Raw genomic sequence first — 27,199 nt, 5'->3', positions numbered from 1 at the left:
GATAAGTTGAGAGAAGAACTTATTGGTATCTAGTTGATTTTGACAATTTTTCAGGTGATATTTTTGATATTCCAATATTTGTATAGTGTGGTATTTTTCCATTGAAATTTTTTTATTTTTTGTAGTTTTGGCATACTGATTAATATTGAATATTTTTTTTTTTAAGAAATGGATCTGGGATGCAGTTTGTAGATCTAGGTTTTATATTCCAGATACTGTTTGATTATGTGTGTGTGTGTGTGTGTGTGTGTGTGTGTGTATATATATGTGTGTATATATTTTTTTTTTATAATTTTGGTTGGTTATTTGTTAATGTATTTCTATAAACCAATAAAAATTTACTCAATTTAAAAAATTAAATAAATAATAGTATATAGGTTCCCTACTGCTTTGTTCACTAATGACTCTGACTCTCTCTGCTGCTGGTTTTGGAGAAGTAAAAGGTTTGAACTCCTAACAGTCAGTATGGAGTGGAATACTTTCTTCCAAGCCTTTTAGACCAATCTGGCTTTTCAGTTGCATGGTTGCAACAGAAACACGATCACCGTACCATAACTTTTATATCCTGTGTTGGCGATGGGTATGATATTCCATTGACAGTGGTTTATGAGAAGAGCCATCGCCTATTATTTAGCGCTGTTGTACGATCTAGAGTTTATATACAATACTTTACATTTTTTAAGAGACGTGTTACTTCAATCATTGGTATCGTATAGATAGAATTTTGAGTCTGGCAATGAGTGCAGTGATAAATAGTTTAGATTTAAACTATTTATAAATGTCAGATTCATTTTCTTTTACAGGCATATTGCAGCATTTTATATTTGAAACCACGGATGCAGATCGTTCTCAATGGCCAAAAAGTTCAAACGCAACTTGTTTCCAAAAGCCTCGCCTTTATTGAAAGAGATGTATACAGACCCAAGTTTCTGGCGGTATCCTTTTACGCTCGTATAGTTCACCAGGCACGTCTTGTGTATTGAAGTGTAAGCGATAAAGTAATCCTTATCTCATTCCGTTTAGAGCAGCCATTAAGCACAGTTCACTACAGTAGTCAAAGAATATAGGAGATATTGGAAAATAGCTGCAATATCAACAGGATAGTAAGTGGCAATAACATACAAATTTGAATGTTCACTTTGTCAAAAATAAAATAAATTATTTAAAATAAAATTTATTTAAATAAGGTTTGAATCCAGCTTCCTCTGCCAGAAACATTGTGTTAGCTGTGAATATATTTCAAACAAGTTAAATGTACAGTATAATGCCTTGAGTTTTCCTTAATGCGCTCAGCCTAATACTGTGAAAATAACATTTGGTTATAACTGTCGGAACAAGGAGCATTATGGGATAATGATGTACCACAAAAATAGGCTCATTAAGGCCTACGTACGGGTCGGCTGCCAGTTGAAGGTGAGTTTTTATTTTTAATGTACGGTTATTTTAATTGGTACCATAGAGCACAACTGTTTTTGCATCAGTTTTTCTTGTTGTTTTTTAGGCTAACAACATGGGCGTTGGTGTTGTTGGTATTATTGAATGTAAGTTTTTGCAACCCACACATAACAAACAGGACTTTGACTACACAAATGACTATAGGTGAGTATATATGAAATGAGGAAATATCCAGCAATTCGTTTTCCATACTGTATCGTGAAACCCTGCCTTTCGTTTCCCAGACTTACACTGGTTGCGTTAGGAGACAAGCTGAACGATTACTGGAACGAGATGAACATAAAGATGAACACACATCCACTAAGTCTTCCGGTGGAAGATGTGCAGTAAGTCAGGTCTTTTCATACTAGGATTATCTACCACTGTAAATATGTGTCTAGTTTAGGTGAGAAGACAAAATAACCGATAGACAAACTGGTAGAATAAGGGGGAGATTTATCAAATCTTGGAGAGAGGTATAGTGCCAACCAATCAGCTTCTGTCACTTTACAGTCTGTGCTGGAAAAATGACAGGTTGCTTCATCTCTCTCCAAGATTTGATTCATTTCCCCCTACGTAAGATGTCAGCCAGTGTGTTGGTTTCATAATAAAACATGCTAAAGTAGTAAGATAAAATTTACATTGCCTCTACAGTGTACTTAAGCCTTGTATATTGTTATATGTTATATGGTCTTAAACTTGTATATTTATCTATATAATAATGCAGAATATCTATCATATCTCCGACATGTCAATGGGAATCCTGCGCTCTCGCTGCCAGTGACGGAGACCGGATAGCCTTCCTGCTGGATAGGGCAGGACGACTGTATGGCAGGGAGGTGACTGGGGCAGGCTGAAGTGCCAGGGACAAGATTGTAGTGTTTAATATTACTGGAGAGTTCAATGTGATTTTGATTATATGGTCTCTGTTATTGGTTGGAACTGCACCAATAAAATTACTACGTTATCTAGTAGCCACTTATGTGCATGGTTTTATTACGTAGAGATATTTGTGATTATTGTGCTATTTCTGCCTATTTAGGAAAAAACCTGACCAGCTCTGGGCCCAGTGTGACGATTGTCTGAAATGGAGAAAACTTCCCGATGAAATGGGGAAACTTCCATCAAAGTGGTTCTGTTATCTGAACCCTGACCCCCAGTTCCGGTATATAATATTCTTATCTTACAGTGTCTATCATTGTACTCTGTATCTGATGTATTGCTGAGCCGTATGTGCTTTAATTGGCACAGAGACTGCAAAGTACCAGAGGAACCAGAGGATGATGATGAAATTACTCATTCAACGTATGAGAAGACGCACAAGAAGAGGTAAGTCAGGCTTCCTGGAGTGGAATTGGGAATGAATCCTCAAAGTTTATCTTCTTTCTGTCATTGCCAGTATATTAACGTGTCCCAGTCCGCTACACATGCTGGAAGACTCCATTTTCTGTGTTTAACCAATACATTCAAGGGACGATTTCTTGATTATACAAATTCTACCGATTTAGTGGACGGGCCATCTCGGTTGAACCACAAAGTGGACCGCTTTTGCTCCCAGATATGGGATTCACAATGGTGTATGGCAGATGTCATGTTTTGTTTCTAGAAGCTGCCACCTAATCTTCCTGTTCTCTCCAGTGGTGATGCTTCTTTCCCAGACAGTCTTGGAGCACAGACATCCTGAGCGTGGCACAGGGCACAGAATGGTGCCTGACGCTAAGATTTGGGGGAGGTTTATCCAAAACCTGGAGAGAGTTAAAGTACTAACTGATCAGCTTCTTACTGTCATTTTAATAATGACAGGAGCTGATTGGTTAGTACTATAGGGCATATGTACTAAGCTCTGGAAAGTGACAAATGGGAGCTGATTGGTTGGTAGTTTATCACTCTCCGAACTGTAATTTTTCGAACACTGCCTGTAACATGACCGTTAGGAGCTGAAAGGCTGGTAGTTTATTACTCTCCACTTTATCACTTTCCAGAGCTTTGTACATCTCCTATATCTCTCTCTCTCCACTTTAACTTTTGCCAAGCTTTGAAAAATCCCATTTTTGATCTTTAGTGTGAAAGGTGGGTCTGTATTCCCTTGGGTTTTTTTATTGAGCCAAAAGACTTATCCTGCAGGCTCCGCCTACATATAATTTGCACGGTTGGTGTAATGGTTAGCATTACTGACTCATAGCGTTCTATCTACATAGAGTAATATGTAGACAGAACGCCTGATAATCTGCCAATTAGGGGAATATTGGAAACACCTGTTGTCCTGCTTTCATGTTCTTTCGAAATACTGTAAATAAAAGATTGGCCAGTATATTACATGGGGCCCCTGTACCTGGTTGGATTTTTTGTTTTTCTGCTGTAGGAAATTAATAAATTTGTTTTTCTTTCCTTACAGAAAATCTGAGCAACTTCAACAGGTATGTGTTTTCTTTTGGGGGGAAGGAAGGGGGGTGTTAGCATTAAACAATCTGACATGGATTTTAATATAATATGATATTTGCCATTATAAGAGGTGCTCGAAATGTGGAAAACATATATTGTCGTTCTTCTGCTATAGGTCCTTAATAAAGGCACAATTCTGTTTACGCCGCCAAGTAAAGAAATGCAAGCCGCTCTGAATCACGTTCAGACGCATTATAAACCTGGCCCCTCAACGCAAGCTACAGCCGCAAAACCTGATACCCCTGCCCATCTTGCGACTCAACCTGGCACTACTCCCAACAGGTAAAAGATTAGTTATGTCAGGCTGCTAAATTAGACCATTTACTCTTTAAAGGGGCTCAGTGAGGGATTTCTCATTTTGTATGGTCCCCTTTTGTTTATGTAAAGGGGACGAGGTGTTTCTATATCTTGGAGTTATCTTGTATAAAAGTCACTGCTTGGTGCTCTAGCTCAAAGATTCTCAAACTCTGTCCTCAGGATCCCAAACAGGGCATGTTTTCCTGGTCTCCTCACAGAATCACAAGTGAAATAATTAGCTCCACCTGTGAATCTTTTAAAATGTGTCAATGAGTCATGACTATAACTGTGCGCCCGCTAGGCGTCTAGAAAACGTGACATGTGGGGTCCTGAGGAACCACTGCTCTAGCTTACTCTGTTCTGCTCTAAACAGGTCACACCTCCTCCTTACTTCAAAAAAGGCCTTTGTATTAAATAGTCAGTAGTCCTAAAATACAGGATGGTGCAGTATGAAAAGTCATCTTGTTATATTCCAAAAAATCTATATGAAATGTAGTTTAATTTCTCTAAAATGTGTGTTTTTTTCCAGAGGCATCAATAGCGTCTGCTGTTTTATTACAAGGCTGTGTAATGAACTCACTAAGCCTCTTTATTGAATTTGTTTAAAAAAAAAAATAAAAAAAATTTTCCTTCGTCCACTAGGGAACACTGGAGCAGAGACAATGGGGTATAGACGGTGGCACTTTTCTCAATCTGTTTAAAAGAAAAGTAATTTTTCCTAGGTACAAGTAGTAAATGGCTACAAAGCTCTTGATACAAATCTGGAGCTGTGAGAGGGGGGGGGGGGGTAGTCATTTCGGAATCAGCATGAATGACCACCGGCCCTAAATCCCAACGCCGGCAGACCGACAGCAGTGAAAATCTTGACAGGGGATTTAGGTAAGTATAACCAACCCTAACCCTCCCTTAGGGGTGCCTAACCCTAACCTCCCTCCCCTAGTGCCTAAACCTAACTCCCCCTGTCCCCGCTGCCTAAACTTAAGTCTCCCGGGGAGGGGGGTGTGCCTAACCCTAACCTCTCCCCGGGGGTGCCCAACCCTAAGTCCCCCCCCCCCCCCCCGGGAACCCCTAACCTATACCCCCCCTGCAGCTGTCCGTGCCCGCTTGCCTTCATCCCATATGTCGGGCACCATGGCGCAGGTATAATGACAGGCAATCAGGATTTCGACGCCTGTCATTTGTACCCTGTTGGGATTTCACAGTTGGGAAGCCGGCGGTCGGCATTTCAACAGTCTGCTTCCTGACTGCATCCCGTCATTTCATATACTAAAAGCAGAATACAAAATAAACCACCTACCCACGGGATGGGTATGGGATGCTGGTGCTCTGGATCCCGACGGTCAGAAACCCGGCGCCGGCTTCCCGACAGGGTTAACATACAGACACCTGTGTGTCTGTATTCTAACCCTCCATCCTACCCTAATCCTCCCTCCCCGAAGTGCCTAAACCTAGCCCTCCCCCCCTTAGTTCCTAGCCCAAACCCTTTCCCTAGTGACTAACACTAACCCTCCCCTTAACCCCGCTACTTACCTTCGTGATTCCGGTGGTTGGGAAGCCGGTGAATGGGATTCTGACCGCCACAGTCCCCCATGGTCGGCATAATTGACTGCATCCTCCTACACTAAATGTAGATAAATATATAGCATTATTGGCTCTGGGAGCAGCAAAGCTGATCTCCATGATTTCAGTAGAACGTCAGCAGACATGCAGCATCCAAACGCAAATGGGTACATTTACTAAAGGATGCTTTTAATTGATTATAAAGCGATCAACAGCGATGTCATGTTTCAGGGGCTAATTTACTAACAGGCTATTTTTTTTATTTTTATTTTTTTTTATATTGATTTTTTTTAAGTGCTAGTAAATGTTCCTTTTAACCCCTAAAACACAACATTGAAGTTGATTGATTTAGGTACATTTTTAATCGACTAAAATCCACCTTTGGTAAATTTACATGAAATACTCTAGGGGTGAAACTCTTCAAGATGGGTGTACCCGCCCCATCTAGATACCCTCATCTAATTACTGAACTAGTCATTAACATCATGCATATGTAAAGTGACTTGGAACAATGACACCAAGAGCTGAAACTAATAAGGTGCATATTACTCGCACCAGCGAGTAAGTGCGGATGTATGCAGTACTTACGGGAACTCCGGACTCGCACATTTTTTTTGCATTCCCCATAGGGCTGTGTACCAAGATGTGCAAGTCCAGGGTGAGATCAGGCCAAATTGCAATACCGGTGTTTCTACAGTATGCCGATTCACACCTAATTGGATCAAGCCCTAATACTGGAATTGTTAAATGAATTGACAGCTGTGATCAACTCCATAAAGAGTGGCAATATTTCTGAACCTAAATTTCTGAACATATATGTTTTACGCAAGTGTGGAAAATTAACATGCAACACTTCCCCCAGCAATTGCCTCAGGGGCACTGCGTAGCCACCAATTGTCTTGGGCAGCATATGGTGATTTTATTTATATACTTAGTGGGTTTTTTTTTGTTTTTAAGGCAAAACCATTTATAGCAGGAATACATTAACCTGAAAAGCATTGTGTTTAAATTGTTGACCTGGGTCTGCACAGATGTGTCCTTGTACATCTAGCCTCAATACACCACGCAGCGCGACTTATTAGGTGTGAGTGAGCCGCCAGGTCCTGTGCTACTCTGCTAGTGTCTGGTGCCTTTTTCTCGTTGAATGTGCACCTGAGTAGCAATGTGATGTGACTAGGATGCACCAGCAGACTCTGCTGATTAATGTGATATGCGACACTTGTATATCTGTGTTTGACTGAGTCAGTATACATAGCACAAAGGAATTTGAAATAAAAAAAGCTGCGGCTGGTACATTGTAGCCATCCTTATACAGATGCAGAGTCTCAGTCGCACACAGATATACTAGTGTCACATATCAAATTAATTAGCACAGTCTGCTGGTGCATCTTAGTCGCTCTACATTGTGAGTTATATGCAATTTCAAATAAAGACCTCCGGCGAGTACTCATCTGTACGGGGTAGACAGTTTTCTGTGTCTTTACAAATACTAAACGGGGGCCGTTCTGAGCCCCTTATTTGCTTAATCAGTGCCATATCCCTGACCTTTCTGTACCACACTATATCCCCAGTAATGTCATGCCTCTCTTCTAATGTCACACAACCCTTAGCACTAAGTTACACTCCGGTTAGATTGGCATGACAACTCTGAGTGGAGATAAATGGAATATATATATATATATATATATATATATATATATATATATATATATATATTTACACTAAATGATGACCACTCATCAGACTTAAGAATATCATGAAATGTTCAGTCTTAAATACTTTGAACAAATGCAAAGTACTAACCCTTTAAGGAATTGTGGGTGGAGACATGCAATTTACTGTGTTCATTTTGGCCTACTGAATAGCATGTAATGGGCACAGATTGGCTACTTGAAGCCTTATGTGAAACCTATTTACATTTATAAAATTATTAGAGCTCGTCCATGAAGGATGTGGGATGAGGACTTTACCAAGCAACCATTAAGGTGGGCTAAATGCATACAAAACTGAGTTTAAAAGCATTTAAGACTCCACGGCAAAGAAACGATCTAAGTCTTTTGCACGTTTTTAATGGTTTCACAACATGACATTAACTCAAATTTTAATTTTCAGGCGAAAACGTCTCCTTTCACCAGATTCATCTCCAGTCCCTGTTAAAAAGCCTCATATCCCCGTAACGGAGACCATTGAGCTCCCAGACGGCGATGACGACGAAGAGGCAGATGATGGCGATGTGATTATCATCGAAGATGTCAGCACACCCAAACCCAAGAGTGAGGATACAAAACCGAAGAACATCCTCAGCCCAGGTTCTCTCCCTATGGAGAGTTTGGATAGTGAGCCTCCTGGGATGCAGGGTACGGGAGGGATGATTACCTCCGCCACCCAGACAGTAACAGTTAAAAAGGAAGAAGATTCCAGCAACTATGGTGACTTTCAAGAAAGCCAGCAGATGCCAAATGAGAATGTCTCCTCCCAATGTAATGGAACCTACACACATGCAGAGCCTACACACCAAGCAAATAACCAGCACGGTCACACGTCTGCTGTTGACCATGAAAAAGTATATTACAAAAAGTATTGTGAGGAGCTAAGCACGAAAACGAAACGTTTAGAGGATCAGTTGGCCGAAACGTTAAGCCAACAAGTGAAGAAGGAGCCCTCAGACCAGGGGACCCAGACTGATCTCGACCCAAAGGACTTGCACGACAATTCCACCAAACAGCTGATGTCGCAGTACGAGCAGGCCCTGAAGGAGATCAACAGGTTGAAAACGCTGTGCAACACATTGCAGGACCTGAAGTGCGAGCAACCCAACGCCCCGGCGAAGGAAGGAAAGGACGGCGAGAATGAGGTGGACGAAATGGCGTTACAACTTGATGGGGTCTTCCGACAGCTTGATGCTTGTAGCACTGAAAGGGATCAGTGTAAAACTGAGGTATAAAGTGTTCATGTTCTACATTTACAGTGTGCATTGAACTACATAGTGGTGTTTTTTGTGGAGTTTATTCTCTATATAAAGATACAACTGAACAGAGCCGTAACTAGACTTTTCGGTGCCCTGTGCGAGAGAAAGCATTGGTGCCCCCCTCTCCCCATTTTTCAGATGGGGACATAAGATAGTGCACCTGAAAAAGGGTCATGGCCTCATGGGGAAGAGATAGGGGAGGCCAGGAGATGCTGGGGATAAAAGAAGAGGAAGTTGCATGTAAGAATGACATTAAACAGGAAAATTGACAGGCCCAAACAGCGCCCCCTGCCCTGCAGTGCCCTGTCGCACTACCCTAGTTACGGCCCTGCAAATTAATATTGTATTTTTAAACCTGTTTTTATAGTTTTGCTGTTTAATACCAAAGATATTCATGTCTGGCGGATGCCTTGTTTGTAAATTGTTAATTGCCATGTTCGTTAATTGTTTGATATTCGTCCACTTCGTCTATCTATAGGTAGTTACGCTGGGGACAGACAATTGGTAGAAGAGGTGAACGGGTGCTGTCCACACCTGCCACTGCTGCACTCAAAAAAAAAAAAAAAATATGGAATGGGTTTTGGGAGAGTGGAAGGGGCTCTGTAAGAGGCAGCTTTGTGCTTCATAGGTGCTACGGAAATTCACCCGGATGCATGACCTGTCCTGATTCCTTGAGCTCCAAGGGTGGGAAGTATGGTTATTTTTTCCTTTTTAACCTAAAATAAAACCTACTAGCAAAGTTCTAATGTATATGTGGCCAGGTTCTGCCCACTACCTTTACTCCCGCCCCATGTTGCTTATAACGGTTGTGCGTGCACCTCCCAGGGATTGTAGGGCCCGTGGCAGGAAAGTGGTTAACCCCTGGTGCAGCACAACACCTGGGGTGTGAATATATTATAAGAATAAAAAATAAACTTCATTGAATTCTCATTGTGTGCTGCAATTCTGGACTAATCCCCGAAGCCGTGGCTCTTTAAATTCCCTGCCCCAGGACCTGGATCAGTGCAAATAGGATGCTGCTGTTTTTTTGTATAACAGCTGACCCAGATCAATTCCAGCGGCTGCGACGCTCAGCATGGTGGGGGATGTAAAAACCGGGAGCACTTAGATCTAGGCTGAAGCATATAAGAGGGTCCTCACTGTGTTGTAGGGCTCTCAGCAGTGTAGGCGTTAAGCGTATTGCAATAGGGTACATTGTGCACAGGGTAGAAATATGTTCAAGTATATAAAAGTATGTACAAGTATTGAAAAGTCATCATGTGTGTATAAATAAAACTAGTTGTACAGCTATGTAGTCGGGAAAGTTAGATCCTGAGCTGCATTGCTCGGGGGGTGTAGAACCTGGTGCTGCGCATTGGGCAAATTGTATATTAAAATGTATACATATGAATATATTTAATGTATTTTAAAATAAAATTACCCACTACCTTTTGCCCTGGTGACCTGGGGAGGAGGGGGTCTGGAGCCCTAAATGGGCTACTTGCTTCTCTGGTCCCCACTTGAAGGGGTCCAGAGCACTGTAAGATGTGCTGGGGGTTTCCCTCTGCTGTAGCCGCCCCCAAAGCAATCCAGTCGGCAGCTGTACAAAGTGCTCCGCCGGTAGGTCTTCCACTGCAGTCTAATGGAGATTACTGAGCTCTGCAAGACTCTACCTTACTAGCGGTGAGACTGGTGTCCCAGGGTCTGGCTGGCTGCCTGTTACGCACAATTTTGACCTGAGTAAGAAGTCTACCCCTGTAGCAGAGACCTTGGAAGTAAGTTTTGTTGGGAATCTCTCCCATCTTTCAGACTTCCGGGCAATTGAGGAGTGGTAGTGTCGTGCCCAGAGAGAGGAGACCTCTCCTTTCTTCTCACTGGAGACCGTGGCAAACTTCTTCAGCTCAGTTATTGTGAGCAGTGCATGCATTGAATGGATACCTATAACAATACTTATATTCTTTTGCACCTTTTGAGCTACGAAATTAGCTGTCTTTGTAAAGACATTTCCTCGGAGCAAATAAACCTATTTATGGTTTTCAAGAAATGACTGCATCTGCTTGTATCCAGGCACCACAGAATCGCACCAAATACTATTCCAGTTGTCAGCTTTACTGAGGTTAAACCAAGTGTCTCCAAGCTCACAGGACACTCATGCGTTGTGTTACGTGACTTGTAGCGTACGGAGGATAGATGTATGTGGACACATCTGTACCGCAAAAAACTAAATTGTATACTACTAAGAAACTGCAGCCTCATCAACAGTTTGTAATCTGAACCAATATTAAAGATAATGTAACCATTAAGCAGGAACCAGTGACCCAAGAGGTATCCGCTGTGTGTGAGCTCCCTGGTTCCTAGGATAGCATGCCTTATGTATATTAGTTCAGATTGCATGCGGAAAGTCTTGGTAGCAGGTGTTACTTGCTCTAAGCTGGATGGCCAACATCTTAAACTTGTATTTTATGGGAAAATGCTGCTGGATAAGGTTAATAGAAAAACACACAATCTAGCACAGAACTGTTTCAATATCCACAATAAAGGGGGGTTTCCACTAGGCGATTTAAGCAAGCGATTGCACAATAACGATGACGTTATTGTGCAATCGCTTGCAAATCGCGCATGCTCGGGCATGTTTTGGTCAGAAGCAACCAGTGATAGGCGCGCCCGCTTCCGGCCTCTATCTTCGCCCGTACATGCTGGTCAACCTGACGGTCTCGTCAGGTTCAGCATGGGCGGGGATGATGGATGTGACTGGACTAAACGAGTGAACGCTCAGTCTAGGCACATCACTAGGTATACTAACGAGAGCACGATTGCAATGTCGTAATCGTGCTCTCTTTTGTATATCTAGTAGTGGATACCCGCCTTAAGACTGCTGCTTCAATATCAAGATGATAGGTAGGATAAAACCTATCAGGTAAGCAACACAAACAAATAAAATAGAATAATGAAGCGCTGTCTCAATATTTAGTAATAAATCAAATAAATTATTTTTAATCATAAAAGATATGAAATAAAGAATATAAAAGGGGTCAAATACCAGAAAAAACTGGTGCATATATTACACAATATCTAACAGACTAATCTAAAACCTAAGTATACTACTATAGCAGATATAAATTATCAGATAATTTGGTATTGGTATCTGGCAACTGTAACTGTGCTAAAATAGCACTAAGCTCCGGGCCGCAACTAGGGGGGGGGGGGGGGGGCTAGAGGTGCACGTGCACCGGGTGCCGGAATGCAGGGAGTGAAAGAGGGATGACTCATGGTGGCTTGGGGGCTGGAGAGTCAGAAAACGGCCATCCAAAAATGGCCACCGCCAAGGAGAATACAGATGCTAGAGGTCCTTACTGGACCTCTAGAGTCTGTTAGGCCAACGCAAGTGACGGGAGAAGATGCTGAAAGCTGCATCTTCTCCCGTGAAACCCCCTGGCAACGAGCATAAACCCCATGGCAACGAGCATGTAACCCTTGGCAATGAGCAGGTAATGTTAAAGTAATTAGAAGCCTTACTGTGGGGCATAAAGTGGTGTCGGGCAAATATGTAAGTGGCACTTTGGTAATACATATTACAGTGTGTGGCATAATATGTAATGAGCATTATTGTGTGTGGAATAATGTAAGTTACTATACCAGGGACGTTTGACTAGTGCACTGCCTTATGGAGGAGCAAGGACAAAATCCAGGTACGGGAAGGGAGGGTCGCAAAATTGCTACCTTGTACCGGGTGACAGATATCCTAGTTTCGGCCCTGCTAAGCTACAAATATATCCATGTGGAACATTCCAACGGTGCCATTCACCATACAGTAATTATTAGTGAAACAATAATGAAACCAGAAAGAAACATGTATTGCCACATTAAAGGATGTAGATATATCCAGTTTAAAAAGTCCGTGTCCAAAATTTGTCAAAGCCCAAAGATATTTTTTTGGCTTTAACACGCCAGCCTTTCAGGATCTCTTTATGTGGCAGGCTAAATAATCGTCTAGAGTGTCAAATGACAATATTAGCAATTTTGGTGTGAGAAGTTCCAATATATGGGCTCCCCCAGGATATACAGCAACCAGAGCATAAAACTGATGAGCAGTATTTGGCTGTTAAAAATACGTGGTGCACTCACATTTTGAAGATCAGTATTTCCTCCAAGTTTTAAAGATCGGTTTGTCCTCCTTCAATTAACGGTATTAAGTCCGTATAGGATGTCCAAAGCGGTAATGGCTAATCGCTGATGTCCGGCAGGGTAGCCGACACAGACGGTGTGATCACACTCACGGCTTGGCGCTGTGGATAACCGCCTACGCGTATCTCCACCTTAATGTCAGATAAGTTTAATGTTCAAATTAAAAAAAAGCTACCTGGTCTTTGCTTATTGCACTTGCATAGTGCCGCTGTGCCGGGATGTTACTTATTTCAGACACCTTTTACAACTTTTAACACCCAGCTTATCAGATTTCTGAATACGTCCTATGAGTAAGAATGATGACTTGATACAGACAGCCTTGTATACAGACTATTTAATGAGCATCACTTAACACAGAGTGATTACCACATACTAGTCACAAACCATATAATGGTAACTTCATATTGAGGAGAACATGTAACAGGTTTGCACATACGATATAACCCGCTAGTCCACTTACTGTATACGGTGGCTCTATTGTTTTGTATCATCCCAGATCCAGTGTACCTCTGCGTAACGTCAGCAGATAGTTTGTCCATTTACCAAAACCCATTCTATAAATCCATAATCTATTTGTTCTTGAAGGGACTTTGGGGCCTCCTGCAATAATAAATCTTAGGGTTCGTCTCCCTGGGAGGTGGAAGCAGTGGGACCAAAGGAGGTTCCCCAAACTCTTCTAGTTCTATAAGACCTGTAAGCTCCCCTATGTTTTTCTGTGGCTGTGCAGACAGGTTTAACGCGCGTGTGCCCTGGGTTACATCCTATGGTGTCTGATGCAGATGGTATATTGTGTATTTTATTTTTCTGTTCTGGGAGCTTGGATACTGACTGCACCTTAGCAATCTTTGAATTAAGCCCATGTTCTTTCCCCTGTCACCACCCATCCTACCTCTCTTCGATGGTTGACTATTGTCTGTTTTATGGAAGACAACAACAAATGTTTTGTTTTTTTTATTTATTTTTTGCTTGTTTGTTTTTTAAAGCTCTGTGAAAATGACGAATGTTGTGAATGACTTTTTGTTAATTTATAATTGTTTTTCATTGTGTGAATGACAGATTGAGAAATTAAAGCAAGAGAAAATGCAGATGGGCTCTCAAAATAACCAACTGAAGACTGAGATAGAAAAGTTAAAAGAAGCAGCAAAGCAGAACGGTGCCTCAACCAGTACATCTGCAGAGGAAAGGTATGGTAATGACAGTCTGCTCACCTGGAGCTCTGTAGTACTTACTACATATCCCTTCAATAAACCTTTTTCACTCATTCTTCATTCACTTCTGCCACACAGTTCCAAGCTCAGCATTATGGTGTCTGTTGTTCAGTCTTTCTGGGGTTCTGTTCTTCAGTCTGCCTGCCTTTCTCTGTCTGTTCTTCAGTCTGCCTGCCTTCAGTCTGCCTGCCTTTCTCTGTCTGTTCTTCAGTCTGCCTGCCTTCAGTCTGCCTGCCTTTCTCTGTCTGTTCTTCGGTCTGCCTGCCTTCAGTCTGCCTGCCTTTCTCTGTCTGTTCTTCGGTCTGCCTGCCTTCAGTCTGCCTGCCTTTCTCTGTCTGTTCTTCGGTCTGCCTGCCTTCAGTCTGCCTGCCTTTCTCTGTCTGTTCTTCGGTCTGCCTGCCTTCAGTCTGCCTGCCTTTCTCTGTCTGTTCTTCGGTCTGCCTGCCTTCAGTCTGCCTGCCTTTCTCTGTCTGTTCTTCGGTCTGCCTGCCTTCAGTCTGCCTGCCTTTCTCTGTCTGTTCTTCGGTCTGCCTGCCTTCAGTCTGCCTGCCTTTCTCTGTCTGTTCTTCGGTCTGCCTGCCTTCAGTCTGCCTGCCTTTCTCTGTCTGTTCTTCGGTCTGCCTGCCTTCAGTCTGCCTGCCTTTCTCTGTCTGTTCTTCGGTCTGCCTGCCTGTCTCTGGGACTGATTTAGTTCTAATCGCAATTGCGATTATAGCTGCAAAATCGCACGCAACTCAGCGAAGAAGTCCTAAAGCTCAGCCAGGATAAATAGGGCCCACTTCTGCTTTCTCCTATCTGTCCACTTTAGCTCTTCTGCGTAACCATCGACACACATCGACCAGCATTCACAACAGCTCTGACCTGCCGCAGATACCGCAAGTCTCGTTTTGCACGCAGTGGAGACTCAAGCTGCGTATGCAATCGCAGAGGCTAATTTATGCACGCCCAAGCAACGACGTTCAAACGGACAGGTACGCCTGCGGTTTTCCCCAACCACTCCCCTGTCACCACCCCCAAACTTTCACAGCTTATCACTCACTCTGCGATGGATTCCCTTGTGCTTGCGTAATCGCAGAGTGACTTATACGCACGTGCAATGGCTAACAATCGCTCCATCTGCGTCCGTAATTTAATTTACAATCTCTGCTGAATCAGACCCTCTCTCTTCTTCAGCCTGTCTGCCTTACTTCGGAATGCCTGTCTGTACTTTGGTCTGCCCGTCTGTCTCTGTGGGCTCCTTGATCTGCCCGTCTGTCTCTGTGGGCTCCTCGATCTGCCCGTCTGTCTCTGTGGGCTCCTCGATCTGCCCGTCTGTCTCTGTGGGCTCCTCGATCTGCCCGTCTGTCTCTGTGGGCTCCTCGATCTGCCCGTCTGTCTCTGTGGGCTCCTCGATCTGCCCGTCTGTCTCTGTGGGCTCCTCGATCTGCCCGTCTGTCTCTGTGGGCTCCTCGATCTGCCCGTCTGTCTCTGTGGGCTCCTCGATCTGCCCGTCTGTCGGCTTGAATTAGTTATTTGATGAGAAGATTGTTTGTTTTGAAACCCCAGTGTCTGCAATCCTAGATTAAGTGGGAAGTACAGGAGGAGATAATTTTGTATCTGGTGTAAGGGGTCATGTTGAAGGGAGTGCATGAAGTGCATCCATTTCCATGAGAAGTGCTGCTTAGCCAGGTGGGTTAATTTGTAAGCCTTCAGCTAGACAGCACATGTTCCTCTTCTATTGGGCTTGGCGATCATATGCATCTCTAGCCTAAGGCAGAGAGGAGGGAGGACTGTGCGGCTGCTGCACAGCTATAATAAAAAAATAAGTCTGCTTGTTGATAACACTGTACACTAACATGAACGCTGTTGATAGTGATACAACTATATTGTAGCTATAATATTGTCTGAGCGATAAAATATTTACTTTCACACCTCTCCCGTTACAGCTCACAGCTACGGCTCCTACGCGTTAACGTAGCCCAGTTACTCACCATGCTGATGCCGGATCTGGATTTGCAGCAGATTGACTATGACGTCGATGTGATTGATGACATTTTAGAACAAGTGATAGAGCAGGCGGATAAACAAGCCACTGGGAAGGAGTAAATCACCCGCGCAATGCTGTATTACTGTCTGTCTACAAACTGCAGAAGAACTTTATTTAAACTGATAATATAAACAAAACGTTGGTCTGACTGCTGGGAAAACATCAAACCTCTGGCTTTCCTGGACCCTGCAGCCGGCACATCAATGACACATTTATAAGTGAAATAACCATATATTTTTCAAAAGAATGTTTATGCACCCTGCTATTACCTCCCCTTTTTATACAGATCTTCAAACGTAGCGTAATCTGCCATATTTTTTCATGTTTAAATTGCCAAATGAAGAAACAAAGAGTCATAGTATTTTGTACATTTGCCAGATAAGTTCTATAAGAAGCAAACTTGTGTCCGTGATTAATATGCTGCACGTGGGGGGGGGGGGGCAGGGGGTGTTTCTATTGCAGAATTTAACAACGTCTTTATGGAAAATTCATCTCTACCTTTTTTTATTTGGCTTTTAGCCTTGTATTATGTGGCTAAAAATGGCGTAGGACACCTGATGGGCAACTTATGTCCTATTGTTAACGGGTTTTTGTACAGTTCAAAGAAAGCAGTCCGACCACTCACATACAGGTACATTGGGAGCAGCCATTTAGGGAACTACCAATATGCAGATCATCGAGTCACGGAGGCACAGGGATCCATATGCTTCAGCAGGGTGCTGATCACCGAGGAGGGCACACCTGCGTGCCCCAGAAAAGGGGCATGGCCTCATAGGGAGGAAGCATAGTCTCATAGTATATACCCCTTTCCATCACTCTGGCTTGTGCCCACCACTCCCGGAGATGCTGGGCTCCCCCCCCAGTCTGGTGCATTATGAATAGGGGGCACTAAGTGTAGCGTAATATTAAATGTAATATTTAAACTCTCTTGCAATTTGACCAACCCACATTCCCATCAGTGCCCCTCAGACCACTGGCATTTTTCATTGGCACATTGCAACTGTACAGATGAATCCATGCCAGGCTCTTTCCTGTCACGACTTTTGTGACGACTGCAGGTGCTGCCACGGCCTACGCCATTACCCCCAACTTCCCCCTTCACAGCGCCGGAACTTCAGGGATCACATGCTTCCGGCAGGAGGAAGGCGTCAGGTGCGACAGTTAGCGGGAAGGAGCAAGTTAATTGGCAGGACGCCGAGGGCCCACAAAGGTCAGCGGGGCACCAGGGTACATACAAAATGGCAGGGTGCTTTTTGCCAGTTTAAAGTCAGGCAGAGCGTGGCACTCCACTAAAACAGCCTAGCGGGAATGCTAGTGATGTCACTAGTTCTTGGTGAATTGATAGGCTGAATATTGGTTCAGGCTCAGCTCGCAAAATGGCTGCTTCCACCGTGTATAGGGAGCGGGTCTATTTAAAAAGGGGTCCATTAGACAGACTCTATGGCTTGCCAAGTTTAAAATTGAATATTTGTACATACTGATTCTTTATCAAAGCCTTCATAAAGTGACTTTACTGTATTTATCAGTGTTTTTAAGTTAAATCTCCTTTTAAAATATAAACCTGTCATATTTTAAAAGGAATTTTTGTAGTTGACCTGTAACCTGTCTGTTCACACGCTGAGATAAGAACTTTTATATTCTACCTTTCCAGGCACGGATGGAGCTGTAGGTTACTGGAGTCCAGCAGCAGCATGTTTAGCTCTTAAGAGTTTTTTTTGCCCCTGTGATAGAATAGTAGATCACATAATTAAATAGAAAACTAGTATCCTCCGAGTACTCGGTCCTGTCCTATTTAGAGACTTCTTTCTGGTTCTAAAGACAATTGTTTTCTATTTTAATTATGTTTTCTATATTTTGTCTCACTGACAAAGTTCTTTGGATCAAAACATGTTGCTTCCATTCTCTCATAACTTGTAACGTGCTTTTTCTTTCTTTTTTTGTTAAACCGGTATGATCGCTAGCTTAATTGGAGCCATTTATCAAAGCTTGGAGAGAGAGATAAAATTGTATTGGATGGATCGATGGCTCTAGTGACAGGAACAGTTACAAAGACCATTCCCTCCCCTTGTAATTCAAAATATGAAATGGGCAATACAAAAAAAATGCCTTGTTTACATATCTATTTATAGGTTTTTACAAATTGTGGATTCCTCCTTGTGTTGTGGCTGTATGACACTTTTGGTACAGGGATGGAAGATCTACAGTGTCTAGGTCAGTGTTGGCTAACCTTGACACTCCAGCTATTATGGAACTACATAACCCAGCATGCACTGCTACAGTTTTGCTATTAGGGCATGCTAAAACTGTGGCAGGGCATGCTGGGATATATAGTTCCACAACAGCTGGAGTGTCAAGGTTAGCCAACACTGGTCTAGGTAGATGGTCAATAGGTTGACACCAGATGGTCGACATTAAAAATGTTGACATGGTCAAAAGGTCAATAAAGAATAGGTAGACGCACAATTTTTCATGAGATTCAGGGTTATGGAGAGCAATTAGGGTTATGATCAGGCACTTGGTGGAGGGTTAGGGTTAGGCACCAGGGGGAGAGTTAGGGATGTGGCGGTTTGTTAGAGTTAGGCTGTGGAAGGGGATGGTTTGGCACTAGGGGGAGGGTTAAGATGTGGGTTAGGGATGTAGTGGTGGGATAGGGTTAGGCTACAGAAAGGGATGGTTAGGCACTAAGGGGAGGGTTATGGTCAGGCACCATTGGGAGGGTTAGGCACTAGGGAGAGGATTAGGGTTAAAATGACAAAAAAAAGTCAAACATTTTTGTGTTGACCATTTGAGTGTCAGCCTTTTGACTCTCGACCTATTTGCTTGTTGACCATTTGTTGTTGACCTATTGACTATCTAAATCATGTGGATCTTTCAATTCACACCGACCCCTTTGATGTATGTGGTACTGGACAATTCAGTTTTAATCCAGTTAGTATAATGATTCTACAGTAATCTCTCCTAACAGACATGGAGCTATGCAAGTTTTATTTTTATTTTTTTATTAGGAGAGCATCTTCTGTTTTAATGCTGTGAATACAGTTGACTGGGAATTGTCACAGTGCATCTAAAGGGATTGTTTGAAGGTGGACAGAAAAAAAACAACACCACTTTTTATAGAGCATAAAGACCCACCCCCCTGCTGGAGACCCAATGCCAATGTTCCATGTTGCTGGGCTACCGCTAATGCTGTGGAATAAAAGTTTTTTATTTCATGCCGTGCGTACCGTGAGTGCCCACCAGTGGCGAGAGCTGCCTACTCATTAATTTCTTGTTCTACAGAGCAGTGCTGTTTTTTCGGACAACCCCTTTATGATCACTCTCTGATTTCTTGAGTATAAATGATAATGAAAAAAAATGAATTATTGTACATATGTTCTAATGTAAACTACTTAGAAACTTGAAAGGATATTTTTTTTTTAAAGAGTGCTTGCAAATATGTGTTTATGGCATTATTTATAATGAGGTTTTTATTTTTGTTTTATAAAACTTTTTTTTTTTTTCAATTAACTCTGTATAAAAAAAATAAATAATAAAAAAAAAAATTACCTTTTTATATTGGCAGATGCTTACTACTGACTAATGACTACTGATAACTATTTTGTCGGTTTACAAAATTTAATGTATGTGATCGATAGGACACCAACACCACTTGGGTTCCCCGCCAGAACTTTTTTGCACTGCAACCTGGGAAATGTTCAGTGACCGCTTCAACTCACCTAAACTTGATTCTTCTTTTTTTTTTTTTTAAAGTTAGACAACACTTCTAAATTTCCTTAGATTTTTATTTTTTTTTTGGGGGGGGGGGGGCATAAATCTGGTGAGATGATGATGATTGTAGTCAGGTGTGGAGTGGCTTTGGGGCTCATTCAGCAGTTGACAGACACGAGCGACTTTGCAATATCGTCCTGCTAAAATTCAAATGCTGCAGGAGGCGTTTGGAGTGAAGAGATGCCTCCTGCCAGCATCTGTGATCCCAGTGCCATCGCGACCAGCAGGCTGGCTGGCTTGCGAGGCCAGGAAGTTTGTGTCCATGGATGCAGACCCTGGCCTCATCCCTCCCGGGAAAAGGGGGCGACTCCCCCCATTTCCAGGAACGCAGGCTGCCCCTGCACTGCATCACAAACGCCTCTGCCTGTCAATCATGCAGAGGCATAGGGGGGCCTGCGAGTGATCTCGCAGGACCAGTTCTGCACATGCGTAGATTGCCAATAATCGGGAATCTGCATGAGTAAGCCCCATCAGCATCCACTGCTGAATCAGCCCCTTTGTCAGGTAATGAAAGCGCAGCTATTGTGACAAATTGAACAGAAGAGCTGCTCTCGTGTATCATCTGAAAAGCGTTGATACCTTTCCTCCCTAAACCGTTTTATGGTGCTTTATGACACCACCTGGCCCACTCGGATTCCATTGTTTAAATACAGTCCTATCTGTTGTGAGTGTCCCCGAACAAACTGATCTTTAATAGCCAATCAGGCTTTATTTTTGGGGGGGAGAGGGGGAGGTGTTTTTGGGCCAATTAGTACAAAATGTTGTCCCCTTACACCCAACAACCACTTTTACTGAGAAAAATTTACATTGCACTCACAATGGCGCCAAAATGTCACTTTTTATTTTTTCTTTCTGCAGTTGAGGTGATGATCCTTCAAATGTCTACTAATAGAGCTGTGTGGTCTCTGCGAATACAACAAATGCACCCCTAGCGCTATGTTTTAAAGTGCATGACGAGAGCCTTATGCGTCAGTAACAGTGCTGGTTCGTAATGAGCTCAATTAGTTCAGCCTCTACTGGACCTCACTTAGGCCCCCATACATCAGCAATTGATTGTGGCAATTCTGCAATCGATTGAAAAAGGGAAAGATTTTTATACACACCGATTGCAAATTGCAGAATTGCCACAGTCAATTGCTGATGTATGGGGACCTTCTGAATGTGCACCAATACTTCAGATTTTTATTGTGCACTGTATCAGGCAGGTAATCTGAAAATGTAAATGTCACTGAAGAGGACTTTACAGTGATTTTTTTTTGCGCTGCGAGTGAGATGTATTGTGTGTAAATAATGGTGGGCTTTAGTGCATCTTAGTGACCCTAGAGGAAATTAGGTGGAAATACTGTTTATCCAATATGAAAGGTGTTTTGTGGTATCCTGACATCCGAACACTTACGTTTTAATAAACATAACTTGTTGCAATATCATTAAAAGATCTTGTTGCCTGTTTGTTGAGCTACAACTAACCTCTTTCTCTATATTGTTATAGAGCGCTAGGGCCCGGGGTAAGTGATCACTTCCTGACCCAGCAATGACATTTAGGTGTATATTTACTAAGGTGCAGGTTTTTAGAAGTGGCCCATATCAACCAATCAGATTCTAGCTATTATCTTTTAGAAGGTGCTAGATAAATGGTAAGTAGAGTCTGGTTGCTATGAGCAACAAACCCACTTCTAAAAACCTGCACTTTAGTAAGTATACCCCTTGTAGACCTCTCACAGGAAAATAATAATTAATTTATCATGTGTATGTGTTCTGAAAATCACAAATTGCTCAATCTGATGGACACTTATTCAGTCACTACATTTCGGAGTCAAGCAAACAGTTTGTCCAGTCTGAATTGGCCACAATGGGTATTACAATATCTGTAAGAGCGTAGGGAAATTTTTGTTGTGTATATTTATTTTCATTAGTATTAAAATCTCAACTTCAGCTCTGACTCTTGTTAATATGTAAAAAAGAATCTGAGCAGAATAACTCATATTACATGTCTGTATTGTGCTACTGTATGTTATTTGCAGGGACCTCCTATTCGCTTCCCTGCCTTGCGTGCCCTAGCTGCGGAGCCACGTGCGGATGGAACATAGCCCCAGACCGCTCAGCCAGGTTGAAGAATAAGCGTGCAGAACACACACACACACACACACACACACACGACAAATGCTGCACTATCTGGTACAGGGCAGACAATTTGCGTCCTAATAATGCGCCAGAGAAATTTAAAATCTCATGTTTCCAGCCATTAAACATCAGCATGAATGAGGGGTAATGTGTATTTTACTTAATGTTGTTTATATACTTTATATAGATTTTGTTTTGTTTTTTCCTTCTGCCTTTCCCCCTCCCCCAAAACTGCACCTGAGAAACTTATAATAAATTGGTTCTTAGGGGTAAATTTACTAATATGGGAGTTCTATTAAGAAGTGACGTTGCACATAGCAACCAATCAGATTCCAGGTATTATCTTCTAGAAGGTACTAGATAAATGAGAAGTAGAATCTGATTGGTTGCTATGGGCAACATCACTTCTTAAATAGAACTCCCATCTTAGTACATTTACCCCTTAATGTTTCTGTTCTAGGCTCATTACAAGGTGGGTTTTATGTGTGACAGGACCCTTTGTCAGTTGGATGGTTGCAAGGATAGATCCCTCCCCAGCCTCATATATTGTAGTCAGTGATGCCTTAAGGTGATTTACTTTGGATTAATCAATTTACAGCTAAGTCTTGGGAGGTGATAAGGAGGTAGATGAGGGCTACAGGTGCTTTCCCACTTGTGTAGTATCGGCACTAGGGACAGTGGGAAGCAGTGATGGAAAGGTAGATTATGCCTTGCTAAGAAGAGTCTTTGAAGAGTGTTTCTTTCCAAGATGCTAATGGCATTGAATGTTGCTAAGGCTCCAGAGAAATTAGAAAGTAAAGTTATGGATTCATGATAATTCTGAAGGTTGAGCTGGGGCTACTAATGACACAAGGTTAGATTGTGGTTAAGTAGGAGATCTGGCTCAGCATTCCTTGTGGTATTGGGCACAGGGTCACCTTGTGAGTCTGTTCCTTGGGTAATAAATGCTTCAGTTCCATATGGAATTGAGCGAGAAAAAGGAATGTAATCCTTGCTGAGTATATGTGTTTGGACATGTGTAACCAGTGGGTTAATTATATAATTTCTACATAAGCATATAAGTTGTAATACCTTTACCTGTGCTAGGCCCCATTATGGTTTGCAAAGGAGATTGTATTCATGCAGTTTTACTATGCATACTTTCACAGAATGGTCAACTTCACCTTTAGGGTCAGACAAGACATACAGTATATTGAGAGGCTTACTTGTACCTGTCATTAGCAGAGTTGTATAATTGATCCCTCTGACCTTATATGGCGTTAGCAGTATACAGTGAGCACATTCCATAAGAATGAGCATTGTAAGCTGTGGAGAGACTCTAAGGATTATGGGTTACCGATAGTGACCGTCTAGACCAGTGTTGGCTAACCTTGACACTCCAGCTGTTATGGAACTACATAACCCAGCATGCACTGCTACAGTTTTGCTATTCGGACATGCTAAAACTGTGGCAGGGCATGCTGGGATATATAGTTCCACAACAGCTGGAGTGTCAAGGTTAAGCCAACACTGGTCTAGACAATGGGGCTTTGGAAGACAGTGTAACTCCAGACATCCTAGGACACATCATTATTGTATTTCTTTGTCATGGTTATATATGTTAGTGCTTACTGCGCATGAGCAAAAGATAAGAATGGTCCATGCTATGTTGTACCAACCAGTGCTTGGTACCCAGTATGTAACTAATATGGTATTAATATCCGGAAGCCAACACCCAGACTATGGTCTATAATTCAAGACCTAGACAAAAGCCCTTCAGCTCGTGTCAGGAGAGTGCAGTAAGCTGCCTACAATTGAAAACTGGGTGTTTGTAAAACAAGGGCTCTCCAGATGAAATATGTCTTTTATGAAGGTGATGAATCACCAGTGTTGTCTGAATACATAGAAAAAAGTTTAGTATACTGTATACGTTGTGTGTTACTTGTAATAAAGTGTGTTCATTTGTACTCACTCAATTGGTTACGTTGCATAACTATTCACTGTGATCAGAATGAAACCCACACACACCATGCTGGGAGCCAGCAGCACATGCAGCGGGTGTTTCTGAGTACCTAGAAACCCCGGAGGAAGGCATGGGCTGTCGGTATGTGCACAGGGGCGGGGGGCTGCAAAGCCCCCCCCCCTCCCGTCACATACCAACAGCCCAAGCCTTCCTCCGCACGGGCTGTCAAAAAACCTAGCGCCTCTGTTACTGTAGCTAATAGCGATAGCTGGGGCAGGGAAGGGAATCTTCTTTCTGCACTCAGGTTTCTGAACCCTCCCCCTCTACAAACGCTGCTGCACGGAGCTCTCTCCACAACCTGCACAGTCACCGTGGTGAGTTAACTCTTTGAAAACCTTGATGTTTTCTAGAGTAATTGCTTGTGAATAGTACTTCTACATTGGATGCTCTTCCAATACATCAGTAGCCCTGGCATTATTACAAGTAAAGGAAGTTTTTATTTTATATTTGCCATGTTGTTGGTTGGTTGTGACCGCACCCAAATCCACATCTGCGCATGGATGACCCTACACTTTATAAAGGCTCGAGAGAGCTCCTCATCTTTCCTCCCCTCCAAAATCTTTTACTGCCAACCACACCATGACAACCTCAGTACCGCAAACCCTCTGCCTTGGTGCCACACTCTCCTTTACCTTTTACATCCAGCCACGTGTGCCATCCTGTAGGCTCCACCTTTCAAAAATGTCTGGAAAAAGGCCTTCTCTTAAGCTGGGCATCCACTATACAATTTTCTGTCAGATGTCTGGCTGGTTGGAATGAAAACCTGGTAATGTATGGGAGCAAATGACAGTCGGCCATTTGCTCACAAACACTGGAAAATAGCCAAAAATGGTCGTTCAGACAAATTGTTCAAATTGGTTAAATACGTGTGTTTTTTTAACCAATTTTTTTTTTTTTTTTTTGTCCTTTTTTTTTTTTTTTCAGTGTTTAAAACCATATGATCGACTGTCATTTGCTCCCATACATTACCAGGTTTTCATTCCAGCCAGCCAGTTAGGACAGATATCTGACAGAAAATTGTATAGTGGATGGCCAGCTTTACGTACTCTTTCTTCTACACAACTTTCCAATACCGCTTCCTCTTCTCACATCTTAAAATGCTGTCCTTCATGAACTCTTAAGCTGGGTACACACTACACGATATTGTTAACGATTTGGCCGATTCCGACGCATCGGAAAACAACAAATCATTAAAATTGTGCAGTGTGTATGCACTACATTGTGTAGTGTGCGGTCGTCAGCCTCATCGCCTGATCTTTTGTAAATGCAGTAAAATGAGGTGATGTGGCTGACTATCCCATGCAGTGTTCTGCGGCGGGGGCCGGCATATCAGGTGGTCTGGCATCGGATCGCCCAATGTGTATGGACTGCCCGATATGTCGGCCCATTGGCAGTTGGGTCGTGTGTTGCATCGCTGGGTACACACGTTGTTTACTGTGTACCCAGCTTTAGAGCTCTAGCCCAAAACTGCCTACTTTGAGAATCTCCTCTCCAAGAGAAGCCTGGAGAGATGCATGTGGTGGGGGTGGGCTATTTGCTTAAAGGACAGGATGTAGGAGGAGCATCTACTCTTCTTGGATCACGGGCAGGGCCGGCTCCAGGGCATAATGGGACTGAGATGCTCGTTAACCATGTGTGTGGCTGAAATTGAGGGGTGTCCTAATTACCATAGGCCACACACCCTGAATGATGCTATTTTGGGGCGTGTCCGTATGGCACGCCTCCTGTTTAATGTCAGGCTGGGGGCAAGCCCAGCACTCCTTCAGTAGCTGGACTGCCCCCAGCCCTCTTCCTGCACTAAATGGATGCTGCATGCATGTGCGTGGCATCCATTCCTCTTCTATGGAGTCCGGCACAACCCAACCTCCCAATGTGTCCCGCGTGTGGAACAGCAGGGCAGTGCCCGAAAAACAGGACTGTCCCACTGAAATGGGGATGGTTAGGAGGGGTGCATCCTCTATGGGGTGGTGCCCCTGTTCTATCGCACTGGTCGAACGTGCTAAGAGCCGGCCTTGATCACGGGGGACTCCCAAATTGGTAGGCGTGTCTCCTGCATCCTACCAATGGCATTATAATTCTATATTACAGCATGCCCAAACAGCACTCATCTCATTGTTCTGCAGTCAGGCCGACCAACCAGATTTTGTAGAGTGCATTCAGGCGCTGACAGCAATCCTATAATTCACTAGGCAGTTCCAGCCACGAATAATGTAACTATGAATAGATGTGTGGTGTTCTCGCCCATCGTTGGTTTTCAGTAGCATAATGGGACCTGGTCATATGCTCGACAGTAACCATGTTGACACTACAATGTTGACATTAGAATGTTCTTCACCATGTCCGCATCTGAAATGTTGACATTCTGAGGATGCAGACGGTTAGGGCTAGTCACTGGGGGGAGGGTTAAAATACCGCAATGACGGTCTGTTTCGTGGTCTCCACAGGAACTGCTGGTCACATGGCTGCTGAGATCTGGAAGACGATGCTGGAGACACCGCTGCCGCTGGGACCAGATGAGGGACTGCTGGGCCACCAGGGATGCTAGATCAACATTCTGTCATGTCGACATGCCATCCGTGTAGACATGATGAATGTCAACTTGCTAAGCATGAAGACTTCTTGACAATGTCAACATTCTCCTGTTGACCTGATGCATGCCTGTGTGAGCTTACATACTAAGGGGGAGCATACTTACTCTCCGGGAAGGTGCGGAGACTCCTGATTATTCAGGTAGTCCCCCGAAAGAGTGATCGGCTCTCTGGCATCCCGTCCACTTCCAAGTGAAAATAATACTTGGAATTGTGGCTCCATAAGGAGGGGGTGGGGTTAAAATGATGCAAACTGCATCACACCTGTCACAATCCCGGTACCAGCATCCCGACCATAAGTACTGGGGTTATGGGGAGGATTAGGGGTTAAGGTTAGGCACTGGGGTAGGGTTAGGTTTAGGGCAGGGACGTGCATCGAGGTCAGTGGCTGGGGAGGCACTGGCTCGTGTAGTGTGTAACACAGGTTTTCAGAGAAGGTGCCAGTCCCTACATAGTGACGAGGTGCAAGCTACTGGTGTCTGCAGTGTTTTCTCTGCATATGCCAATTTCCTTCCCTCCTCAGTGCTGCTGCAGTGCTGAGCTACGATGTCTGAGTACTTCCTGGACTGGTCACCTGATCATCAGAGGTGTCCATCAGAGCTTAAGGCTGCTCCCTCACAG

The 27,199-nt window shown here is 43.2% G+C and overlaps 1 protein-coding gene across 2 annotated transcripts in view; it reads left to right on the top strand.

The window, feature by feature from the left end:
- Positions 1-16,528, top strand: part of MORC3 (MORC family CW-type zinc finger 3) — a 74,101-nt gene extending 57,573 nt beyond the window's left edge. For both annotated transcript variants that reach the window (XM_088443161.1, XM_088443162.1), the window contains exons 7-17: positions 804-935; positions 1,294-1,413; positions 1,502-1,599; positions 1,680-1,781; positions 2,477-2,599; positions 2,686-2,763; positions 3,830-3,851; positions 3,992-4,158; positions 7,846-8,671; positions 13,922-14,049; positions 15,999-16,528. In XM_088443161.1, coding sequence (XP_088299287.1) covers positions 804-935; positions 1,294-1,413; positions 1,502-1,599; positions 1,680-1,781; positions 2,477-2,599; positions 2,686-2,763; positions 3,830-3,851; positions 3,992-4,158; positions 7,846-8,671; positions 13,922-14,049; positions 15,999-16,158 — 1,956 coding nt within the window. In that variant the 3' untranslated portion in view covers positions 16,159-16,528. The remainder of the gene's footprint in view (positions 1-803; positions 936-1,293; positions 1,414-1,501; positions 1,600-1,679; positions 1,782-2,476; positions 2,600-2,685; positions 2,764-3,829; positions 3,852-3,991; positions 4,159-7,845; positions 8,672-13,921; positions 14,050-15,998) is intronic.
- Positions 16,529-27,199: the final 10,671 nt, after the last annotated feature.

The sequence above is a fragment of the Taudactylus pleione genome, unplaced genomic scaffold (genome assembly GCF_031769625.1).
Source record: "Taudactylus pleione unplaced genomic scaffold, aTauple2 ptg000327l, whole genome shotgun sequence".
Lineage (NCBI taxonomy): Eukaryota > Metazoa > Chordata > Amphibia > Anura > Myobatrachidae > Taudactylus > Taudactylus pleione.
The sequence above is the reverse complement of the archived record's forward strand: the minus strand, read 5'-3'. Positions and strand labels throughout refer to the sequence as shown.